Below are 12,597 nucleotides of genomic sequence, written 5' to 3' on the forward strand. Positions count from 1 at the left end.
AAAGGTCTTGGAAACTGTTCAAGAGACCTTTTCTTTACCAATTAGTCAAGAAACCTACTAGAAACAATGCTATTGTAGATTTATGGTTAACCTTCAAATATATAAATGATCGAGAGGGTGGAAATTGGGAACATCTGGACGCAAGTGATCATTGCTGTATTAGGTACAATGTTTTGCTGCATATGGAGATAATGAATAATGATATTTTGGTTGCAAATTTCAAAAAACAAAATTTGAAGAGATGCAAAAAGAATTATCTGTCGTGAATTGGGCAGCTGAATTATTTGGATACACTGATCAATGTGGAAAATTCTTAAATATTCAAGGTAAACATATTCCTTATAGAAAGAAATGGGTAGTTGTAAGTAAAAAACCAGGTTGGCTCTCAAAGAGTTTAAGAGATAAAATTAGAGAAAAACATCATAAATTTACGAAATTTAAATTGACTGGAATGACAGGAGATTTAGAAGATCAAGAAAGTTGGTGAAACAAGGAATTATGACATTAAAAAGGATGTGTGAGAAAAGGTTGGCTGAAAATGTAACAATTAACAGTAAAGATTTCTTTAACTACATTAAGGATAAAAAAAAGTTAGGATGGGGGTAGGACACTTGAGGGATGATAAAGTTATGCTAGTATCTGATGATTATGAGGTGACTGGGTTATTAAATTTTGCTTTTTCTTCAGTTTTTACTAATGAAGGTTTAAGCAGTATTCCACATCTTGAAGAGTACATAGATGGAAATGAGATCAAACAAGATGACTGCATTAATTCTGAGCTGGTTAAGAAAAAAATTGAGAAGATTAAAAAACAATAAGGCTCCTGGGCCAGATAATAATTCCTCAAAGGTTTTGAAGGAGGTTAAAGATTGGATATGTGAGCCATTTGCTATTATATTTTTGTCGGTCCTTGAATAGTGAGCAGGTACCAGAGGATTGGAAGTTAGCTAATGTAACTCCTCTTTTCAAGGGAGGTGATAATAATTGTCCCAGTAATTACAGACCTATTAGTCTTGCATCAGTTTTGGGAAAAGTTTTAGAAAGTATGATAAAAGATGCTTTGGAAAGTCATTTAACAAAGTTTAGAATTTTATTGGATAAATAACATGGAAAAATCTTGCCTTTCAAACCTTTTGACATTCTTTGAAAAGGTTACTGCTTATGTAGATGAGGGTAAGAGTGTTGACTTGGTTTGACAAGGTGCCACATAAAAGGCTTGTAAAAGAAATTATCTCTGTAGGTGTGGGGGATAAGTTATCAAATTGGAGAGAAGAGTGGCTGGATGGAAGAAAGCAGAGAGTTGTTACAAATGGAGTTCAGTCAAACTGGAGTAATGTCACAATTGGGGTACCTCAGGGATCAGTCACAGGACTTTTACTCTTTTTGATTTACACCAATGACATAGATGAAGGAATGGTCAATAAATTACTTGAATTTCCAGATGATGTTAAGGTATTTGGTGTTGCTAGCTGTGAAGAGGATGCTGGTGATTTACAAAAGGATTTAGTTGGGCAAATAAATGGCAAATGGGTTTTAATTATAATAAATGCAAGATAAAGCATGTGGGTTATCAAAATTTGGATGGGAATACCTTAACAGTGTCATGAAAGAAAGGGATCTTGGTGTACAGTTGATCAGTCTCTAAAGCCATCCAAACAGTGTGTTGTTACTAGTGGTAGGGCAAACAGGATTTTAGGTTGTATCTACAGAAATATTGAATACAAGTCTAAAGAGGTTATAATTTCATTGTATAGGTCAGTGGTTAGGCCACATTTGGAATATTGTGTTCAATCTTGGGCTCCTTACCTTAGGAAAGACATTGAGTTGTTGGAAAGGGTTCAGAGAAGGGTTACAAGAATGGTGCCTGGGTGGTTGTCATACGAGGAGAGGCTGAAATCGCCGAAATTGTTTTCTCTTGAAAAAAAAGAAGAGATAGTAGGGATTTGATTAAGGTGTTTAAGATTTTAAAGGGAATTGATAGTGTTCATGCATCATCTTTTTTCATACTTAGTGAGAATAGTAGGACTAGGGGACACAAATATAAATTTTGGCAGGGTATGAGTCATCTTCAGCTAAGACACTTTTATTTTTCTAACAGGGTGGTTGGCCTTTGGAATGGGTTGCCTTCAAATGTTGTGGAAACAGTAAATTTAAGTTAGTTTAAGAAAAAGCTTGATAACAATATGAATGATAAGGACTAGCTTTAAGATTGTTTTTATTTTAATTCATTTGCTAACCTTTTTTAGTTTAGTTTAGAAAATGGAACAGCTGAGATGGACCAATAAGTTCCATGTTGTTCCAAAACGTTATGTTAATATACCCTTTTTTACTGTTCTTTTCAAATAGAAAATTTTAATACATTTGTACCTATAATACAAGATTCTTCACAGCACAGTAAATCTGTTTTAATATTTTAAACTGAGAAAATATGAAAACATTTTTCATTTTTAAGTTCTTTAGATTACCACATATAACAGGTTGCATCATCATCTTTGTATTAAAACTGTGAAAGGTGATTAGAAAATATCAAGATCATACAAATCCTTCAAACTTACCTTTTCTAAAGTCTTTTGTGGTAATGCTGCAAGACTTAAGTCAGAAGACTTCAGCAACGAGGCACATACCTGATGAAGTGCAGAACTACAAGCTTCAATGGCTCCCTATAGAGCAGGTTTTCTCTTTAAATTATACTCAAGTTTAATAAGTGTTTGTTTTTTATCTACACATTTAATTATATGATTAAACACTGTATCAAAAAAGCATACTTTAAAGAGACACAACACGCATCATGTGATAATACAAACATAAAACAATACTGTTAATAAAAACATTCAGTCATTAGGGTACTTTTGGTACAACATGTTATGTGCATTTAAGGCTTAATAAATCAGGAAAACAAAAAAATAAATGTACTTAGTAACACATTTTTCCAAAATATAGGTGGTGGCCAATTCTTTGATAATAATTTTATATTCGTTTTGGCATTCTACATATTTAACTATTCTCATCATTCTTAAAAGAAAAACAACAAAGAAAATATATATTTATCAAATTATTTTTCAAACAAAGAAGACTTTCAGGCCTTTAGTAACTTCCTTCATAAAACTGACTTCTTTCATTAAACATTCAACCGCCTAGCTGTTATTCATGACTTAACAGCCAGGTGAGTTTCAACTTTTACTGTAGTATATTAACAGGAAGGAAACATCTAAATAAAACTTGTAACTACAGTAACAAGTTAGCTTGACCAAATGTGAAGCAACACACTTATATATAAAAGTGAAGGCTGTGATCGTGAAAAAGAATCTTATCCAAAAAGTCATTGCAATGAAACTACACATATTTCGTGGCACTGTCAACAAGATAGAACAAGAATTTGAAACTGATGAAGGCTCCTGAACAAAAATTTCAAAAGCTCTCAACCAAAACCCTAAATCAAGTGTTTTTTATCAGAAGAATGATCAAAATAGTGTAAAACAACAATCTCACTTAACTCTCTCAACACGTGCTTGATCAATTTGATCAACCACATGACCTCTTTGTACTCATTTAAAGTCTTTATAGAATTAATACTTCTAATTTTCAATATAGTGTATATCTTCACAAATTTGGCAGTCTTTCACAAAAAAATCATATTTTTTATTGAAGTATTTTCAATAAAATAAATTAAAGATTTGTCCATGAATATACTGAGTATTTGTTTTGAATAGTCCATGTGCAAAGTAATTTTCATTAAAAATACTTTTCTTCATCTAAAAAAATCTCAAATTTCCTTTGTGTAATCCCCAAAAACCTCCTAAATACATTTCAAACATGTTTTTCAGTAAAGCTTTATATTTTATGTGTTATTTTCTCAACCCTATCTCTATATAGGATCAGCCAATTTGACCGACCTTGTAACTACCAAACAAAATTGAAATAAATCTAAATTAGCCTTTTTTTTCTTTCTAGAATGACTTCAAATCATAACATGAAACTACATTCATTTATCCTAAGTAGCTTTAAGATCGTAACAGTATACATCTATTTATAATTAAATTTTGTTGTTTTATTGCCCTTTGAACCATGTCTAACTACTATTTGCACCATTATAAGTTGTAAATCACTCAAGGAAGGTGCAACTCATATTATGCTGTCAAATTACATTACCCATGAACTGCTTGCATGTGTGCCTTGTGAAAAATTATTATTTTATTATTATTATTGTTTATTTTACCTAATTTAATCTTAACTAACCTAAAAAGATCTCTATTTTTACATTTTAATCACTTTTATAATAACAACTAAAATACTTACCCAATAGACTAATAACATGCAAAAATTAGACAATTTCCCTTCGCACTCAAAATTTTTCTGGCTTTCTAACCATGCAAGAAGAGCAGCTACAAATTCATCCAAGCTAGTCATTAACATTACCACAAGAACGAATCTTGTACTCTGAGTGGAATTGATAATATTCTGTTCAGAACACAGCATTATAAAATATGCCATTTGATAGATGAAAACCTTGACTTTCTATTGGTTATAGGTAATATATAATTAAATGTAATAGAAAACTATTAACAAGTCCTGAAAGAGAGGCAGTGGCAGGAGGGGTCTGATTTTTTATTTGATAGCTCTGTAACCAAACAAAACTGAAGGGTATAAAAATTATGTTTTGTTTGAGCAATTTTATAGGGAGTAATTTACATTTAAGCAAAAATCCCACAGAGGAGGAAAACTGCCAAATCATGAAGGTAATGAGATAGGAGGGTGTTGGGAGAAGTCCACATACCAGCCCACAAAATATCCTCCAAAAAACAGTTCAGATGAGCAGACAATGGCATTGATATGTGCCAAATCTGGTGAGAAGTGATGTGGAGCATATTTTGATCTACAACAGATAACCCCAACTAGGTTATAGGAATCAACTCTCGAAGTGCCCTGGTTAATGTAATGGGTAATAAATCCAGGGACACTGCAGGATCCCACTAAATAAAAAGCTGGTGCATAGTGCCCCTGAGCAATTCCGTACAAGCCACAGAACATCTAAGTACTCTGACTGGACACAAAAAATCTGGGTATGATAGATTGTAAAGATGAGAAATGCCTGGGAAACGAATAAGAAAAATAATTTATTCCCTTCTCTGACAGCGAGAGCATTCAATAGGAAGGATCTGTCTGGATAGAGCAAAAAAATAAGTGGAAGGATAGAGAGTCTGCTGAACAGAGATAACAAATAAATAAAAACAGCTGTGTCAGGAAGCTAACAACAATAGAAATATACCTCGAGGGAAAGGTGATACAAAGAAATTGAGGCCATAGGTTTGAAGTGATAAAGTAATAATGCATAAAAAAAAAAACTCTAAAGTCCCAATTAGGCAACTGAAACGGTCGTTTGGGATGAAGAATATAAAAGGATCATAAAACAAGATTGCACAGGAGTAAAAAACATTCGTATACATAGAAGGATGCTGTATATAATGTAAGGTAGAAGCCAAACCTTTAAAAAATCCATGATCAAAAACTTGAAACTATGGAGACTGCTGGATGAAGTGGGTTGAAGGCTCACTGAAGACACCATTGACAATATGTAGTCCATTTCCATTGATAGATTGCCATAGTAGGTTGATGTAGGATATAGTTAAATAAACAGAAACTGTAGAATTTAAACCTCTATGGTTGGGCAAAGGGCTGCATAGCTTCCGTGCATGAAGCTGGAGTCATTAAATGTCCAGATGTTGAATGTTGGACTGCAGTTGTCCCAACAAGGATGAATGAAGAGGTAGTGGTAAACATTCTTGGAGCAACTGAAGAAGAGGAAACCATGTCTGAGCAGGCCAAAAAGATGCTGACAAGAGAACCCAACATGGGATGAAATGAATCATAGAAAATAGTCTGGGTAAGAGATGAATAGGAGGAAAGGCATACAAATGGAATCCTGTCCAGTCTTGACTGAAAGCATCTATTGCCAGAGCATGTGGATGTGGAATTGGAGACCATAACTGTAGGCTAGCATTCCAATGGGTTGCAAAGGTGTCTATTGTTGGAGAACTGAACTGAGAACAAATCCATTGAAAGACTACCTGATGGAACATCCATGCTGGTGGCAGAATCTGATGGGGTAGAGAAAAGTGATCTGCTATCGAAATCATAACCCCTGGCATATGATGGGCCAAAAGATGGACGTCATTGGAATGAGCCAAAAAAGAAGATCCAAGGCCCAAAAACCAAGACCTCAAGAATGAGAACTTCCCTGATGAGAAAGATATGAAACCACTGTGGAGTAGTCAGGATGAATCATGACCATTTTGTCATGCAAGACAGGAAGACCTGGAATCATTACTAGATGTGCTGCAAGAAGTTTGAGAATGTTGGTATGCAGGGTAAATTCGTAGTTGGTCCAAATACCCAGGAATGCCTATCCCAGAAGAAAGGAACCCCATCCGTGAATAGAAGCATCCATGAAGAGGTGGATTTCCACACGAGGAGGTGGTATCCAGACTCTGATATTTGTGTTGTTCCTATCTAGCCACTACTTGAGATCTGCAAATTGTTTGAGCAAAGAGACTGTGAGATCCAAAGGATCGATATGCATGAGCCACTGGCCACAAAATGACCACTGTAGGGCTTGATCAAATGATGTGAGGGATTCTAGAGAAGCCCAAATCCCTAAAACCGATAGAACCATCCATGCAGTGGGAGAAGGTAACATAAGCAAATGCTTGATAATCCCTTCCCTAGCGTGAAGTCTGAGGGGAGAAGGTTGAGCATGACTGAAAGTGCATTGAAAAAACACCCCAAGATGAACCACGTATGAAGTTGGTGAGAAATTGATTTTTCCAACCTGATATGAAGTCCGCCTTTCTGGCTTTGGAAAGGAGAATCTGTGGATGTAGTGTGGCAACGTGACAGGTTGATGCCAAAAGAAGTCAATCTTCCAAATAGTAATGTGTTCACAGACCAAGAAAATGAAGATGTGGCTCAAAAGCCCATACTACTCAGCAGAAAACATATGGTGCTCAAGCAAGTCCAAATGGGAGAGCTTGGAACTGCTACATCTGGTCCTCGTACACAAAAATGTAGATATCGACGAGAAACTCTGCTATGGGGATGTGAAGGTAGGCGGCTGTAACAATCTTGGTCAACCAAAGATCTGGTGTGAAGTGCGATTGAAGTAGAAGAAAAGATTCCATGGTGAAGTGAGGAGGCTATAGGAAAATATTGAGTCGAGACAGATTGATGATAAGATGCCAATCTCTAGTGTTTGTGATCACCAGAAAAAGACAATAATAGAATCCTGGATGAATGGGACCAACCTTCTGAAAGGTAGACACCAACACCACTGGTGCCATCCTGACCTTCTGAATTTCCTCGAGAATACGGATGGAACCGATTTTTAAACCAATAGAACGAGGTGTCCAAGGTGGGGGCTGTGAGACGCAAATGATCAAACCTCCAGAATTACCCGTTGAAATAGAAGAGAGGCGAGTAGTCAATGACAATAAAGAAACCTGCAAACGTGTCATAGAAAATCAGGCTTCGAAAGTTTCAGGGACTCCAGCAAACTAGTAAGGCAAAAAAGGAGCACCTCCCGGAAATCATGAAAAGAAGTTTCACAATATAGTAGCAAGAGTTAAATGAATCCGTGAAAATGGAGTTCTGGTAAGAGGGATAACAGGTTCTAACCTGGAACCTCATAGATCTAACAACAAACAGCAAACTAGTAAGGCCAAAAAAGGAGCACCTCCCGGAAATCATGAAAAGAAGTTTCACAATATAGTAGCAAGAGTTAAATGAATCCGTGAAAATGGAGTTCTGGTAAGAGGGATAACAGGTTCTAACCTGGAACCTCATAGATCTAACAACAAATCCAACTGTTGAGTGTCCAAATATATTACAGCCAGACAATGATAAGCCAGGGCATGTTGTTCTGATAAATGAGGGAAGAAAGACATAGCAATACTCTCTTGTAATTGCATTGCAAACATCCCAGCATACACAGCAATATCAGGGGAAGAACAAAGTAATACCCCCAAGATCTATCTGACAACAAGGCATGGTAGATTTAAAAGCAAGGGGGTGTATCCCCAAAGCTTCACAGACTCATGTAACTAACTGGAGGAAAGAGGCAAAAGATGGCTGATCAGATGAGCCCTCAACAGAGGCAGCCCTAGTGAAAGAGGGAGCAGAAAATAGTGTCTAAATTCTCCTCAGTATACTTAGGTTCATGATGAAAAGCAAACTCTGAACCTCCAGGCTTCATGGACTCCAACTCATCCCAAATCATATCACGGACAGCCTCCACCGAGAGTGACCCCCCCACCCCCCCCGGACTACAAACAGACAACAAAGGAGGAATGGACAAGGTCTGGTTCACCACCGTGCCAGAGACCATTACATGGATATTCATACCTGAAGTTTTTTATTTGAACAGCAAAAGAAAACCAATGAAAACGGGGAAAAAAACACACAAGACTACTGTCAAAATGCTTCAAAAGAAAATGTTAGCCACAAAACATAACTCCTAGCACTTTGTCGAGAAAAAGTTATATTGTCAGCATACAGTATTTATATACAGTACCAGCATATAGGGCGTGTGAGGGTCAATGTATAGTTTTGCAAATGAGATATTGCTGAGGGCAGTCGAGTGGGTTACAAAGACTAGAGTAAGCGAATACGATGTTTAGATGGCAAAGATGAAGATAGTGAAATTGCTATAAGTGTCAGCGGACGTATGTATGTTTTGGAACTACAGCATCCAGTAGTGGTGCTTAAGCACAACCAATTCAATCTTTTTATCTTATCGTAATACACTTGTCACCACTACTTTTTATTATTGTTATTAACACTTATATAAAAAATTGTGTCTTTATTTTCCATACAATTTATACTATGAAACTAAGTCTAGATAAAATAAAAATTCACCTTGTGCCGACATCTCATCAGAACAGATACCATGCAATTTACAGCTTTTTGTACCAGGGTATGATCAATAAAATGCTTCAGCTTAGGGTGCTCCGAAAACATGACTGTAATAAGATCAGCGAGAAAGAAACAACTTTCCTATATAAAAAAGAAAAGGATATACTAAATGTTGTATCTTTCAAGATATTGCCTTAGCTTGCTGGTGTGTGTTGATAAGGAACTGTGTGACATAAAAGTAAAGAAAAGAAACACTAGTATAATTATACAGTTTTTTTTCCTTATTTGTTACACTTGAATGATTTGTTAGAAAACTGCAATTGTCCACATACCTTAAGTATTGGTGTTACATCATTTAAACTGTTTAGTTATATAATAAATATCTTGATACAAAATATTATTATGTATTACAAAACATATGGTTTGTATACAATACTTTTGATTAACAGAATGGTTCTTATCATGAATCTTGAAAACTATAAAACATTACTCAAGAAATACAGAAGTTGATATATGAACCTTAATGGACTGCCAACAACAAGATATCAGAAGCTGGTAATCACAGGGCAGAGCTGGATCATCTTCTGAGATCTGGTTTTCCCGAAACTTGTAAGCCACATTTTGTAGAGCAATACTCATCTCTTCGAATGATGGTGCCACCTCTGTACAAAGAGAACATATAAAAAATATTTAGTGTTATAGAAATTAATATATGAAACCATACATATGTATATTTTTTCTCTCCAACAGATACTTTCAAAATACTCTTATAAATCATTAGTTGGAGTACCCGGGTGAAATAATAACTCATTTGTAACATAGGATTGGAAATTATGCATCTATTTCTTTTTCTTTACCTATCACTCCGAGTATCCTTTACTGCACATGCACAAGGATTTAGTGTTATACATTTAAAATTTTATTAAACTACTTTTTTGTTCATGTTATATCAATTAGAATAGCATAAAATCTCAGCTAATAATCCATATTTTAATAGTATACAAGTTAAGTTCTTAATTCAACAAGGCAATATAAAAAAAAAATCTTGAATTTCCACTAGTGTGACCCACATTTTTCTCTTAGCATGTCATCATGCCTATTTTATCCACCACCCCTCGAAAAAGTACAAAATTAAACGTAAAATACTCTCTATAAAATCTTTATTGCTCAAACAAACCATAATTTTTATAGCCTGTAATTTTGTTTGGTTACAGAGAAATCGAATAGAAAATCTGACAAGAGAACTATCAATGAATTGTGAAAGAGAGAGGATGTGACAGGTGGGTGTGGCAGGAGGGCTTATATTTAATTATAAATTACCTGTAACCAATAGATAGTCAAGTTTTTCATCTATCAAATGACGTATTATATAACATTGTGTTCTGAACAGATAAGCAACAATTTCACTCAGAGTACAAGCTTCATTCCCATGGAAAAGTTAATGACTAGCTCGGATGAATTTGTAACAGCTCTTGTCACATAGTTAGAAAGCCAGAAAAATGTTGTGCGTTATGTTATTAGTCTATATCCTTTGGTGCATTATTTAATTAAATAAAAATTATCAAGTGTATTACTATCATTACTATAAAAAATTAGGCTTAACTGTCCTCGACAATAGAGAGAAAGAAAAAAAAGATTTAAAAGTTCTTTTAGTGTACAAAACTTGAAGATATATTTAATATGCGGAAACATTTGTTAGCTGAGCTCTTGCACAGACCTTAAAATATAGTGTTGATAAACAGAAACATCAGCACATATATTCTCTCCTTCCATCCCTAAATAATACACAGTCTTCACTTGATTTAAACTTATTTTAATTATTTAATCGGTGCCACATAGTTTATTTATACAGATTACCTCAGTAGTTCACTTCTTCTACAGTTTTAGTTTTACTAGAAAAATATCATCATGTTTCAAAACCATAAACAAAACTGTACCTGGGACTGGGTTTTACTTTTTTTTCTTTTCAAGGACAAACATCAACATTAACATTTCCTAGGATACAGACTTCAAATTAATTCAGTAATTTGATAACATTCAGTAACAATAAATAAGTAGGATACAAACCTTTGCTGATGTCACTTCCTGATCCCATGGCCTCTAGCATAAACTTCACAATACTGTCACAGAGGTCAAACACATTTGTCATCAAATGTTGCATCTTTATCACAGTTAGTTCATCTCCAGGAATCAACTCTAGTAAGTGACTCAGGGCTTCAGGTTTATCTGTCATGACTCGATGCAAAGCATGAAGTATACCTGACAATTGAATAAACCAGCTTTTTCAATTTTAAGAGTAAATATGTTTTGGTATTTTTTTTTCAAATGCTTAAAACTTTGAATTACTGATCTATCAAAGAAAATGAATGTTAAAATGGTCTGTTAAGTTTCATTCATAGGTATAATTTCAACTGTAAACCAGGTTTTAATGTTATCTTACCCTTGCAAGATACAAAAATTATTATATGTACCATGTACTGGGGCATTTGCTGCAGCTTTCAATAAATTATTCTCAGCTAAAGCGAACTGTTTCTCTGCCATTCTCAGAAGCTCTGTCAGGTAGTCCAATTCAATGTAGCTGTTATAATCCAGAGTAGTGGTCAATATTTCCTTTTGAGTTAAGTTAATCTGCATCTTGGATCTTACTACACATCTAGAAAATGAAAAAACAATAAACCATAAATATTTATTGATGTGTGTGTGTGTGTGTGTATATATGTCACTGTTGTTTAAGTTCATAGATTCACAAGGGGCTAACTGTACTATATTTACCATAGGAAATCAAATCTTGAATTTTTGCATTGCAAGTCCAGAAACTTACCGCTGACCAACCAGGGGACTTGTGTAAAGATATATATATATATATACACACACACACATTCCTTACTTCAAATGTAAATTAATATACACAAACTGAGCTCTTAAATGAAAAGAAATGTTAAAATCATTATCTTGTTTCAAGATCCTGAAATAACAGATTATATGGATCTATAATGAGAGTTTGTTAAACAGGCAGCAGCTTATTCCCCATTTGCTGTTGACAAAAAAAACAACATACATCACGTATAATAGTTAAACAAACCACCTAAATGTCACGTTAGTGTAGCTTATATAATGTGTAAAGTTTAATATACTCTAATCCCTTATAGTGATGGCACATGACAAGACACACATTCAACATGTAATGCTGTTTGAATACAAGAATGGAAACAATGCCTCTGTAGCCATAAAGAGTATCAAAGAAGTTTATGGAAATGTTTTGAACGTTCATAAGTGTCAACGATGGTTCAGCAAATTTCGTTCATGTCTGACGTTTGTTGAGTCTAACCCAAGGCAACACACTCGTGAAATGGTCCTGAAATTGCATGTCTCTCATGAAGCAATACATGAACATCTAAGGAATATGGGAAAACTCCATAAAGACAGTGTTTGGGTGCCTCACGAACTCTCCGATGATCATCGTTTCCAACGTGTGAACGTTTCTTTGTTTCTTCTGGCACGTAAAGCGCATGAACCATTTCTGGACAGAAGTGTCACCGGTGATGAAAAATGGATTCTCTATGCAAATATTAAATGGCAAAAACAATGGCTCAGTCCTAAACAAAAACCACTTTCAACCCTAAAATCTGGACTTGATCCACAAAAAGTGATGCTTTGCATTTGGTGGGACATCAAAGGAGTAATTCATTTCGA

General features: G+C 34.9%; 1 protein-coding gene across 2 annotated transcripts in view; it reads right to left on the reverse strand.

Moving 5' to 3' along the window:
- LOC106471816 (thyroid adenoma-associated protein-like) overlaps positions 1 to 12,597 on the reverse strand; it is a 65,544-nt gene that overhangs the window by 28,577 nt on the left and 24,370 nt on the right. For both annotated transcript variants that reach the window (XM_022400421.1, XM_022400423.1), the window contains 5 exons: positions 11,376 to 11,557; positions 10,972 to 11,163; positions 9,424 to 9,566; positions 8,908 to 9,045; positions 2,556 to 2,660 (listed from right to left, as the gene is read on the reverse strand). In XM_022400421.1, coding sequence (XP_022256129.1) covers positions 2,556 to 2,660; positions 8,908 to 9,045; positions 9,424 to 9,566; positions 10,972 to 11,163; positions 11,376 to 11,557 — 760 coding nt within the window. The remainder of the gene's footprint in view (positions 1 to 2,555; positions 2,661 to 8,907; positions 9,046 to 9,423; positions 9,567 to 10,971; positions 11,164 to 11,375; positions 11,558 to 12,597) is intronic.

This window comes from Limulus polyphemus, unplaced genomic scaffold (genome assembly GCF_000517525.1).
Source record: "Limulus polyphemus unplaced genomic scaffold, Limulus_polyphemus-2.1.2 Scaffold4878, whole genome shotgun sequence".
Lineage (NCBI taxonomy): Eukaryota > Metazoa > Arthropoda > Merostomata > Xiphosura > Limulidae > Limulus > Limulus polyphemus.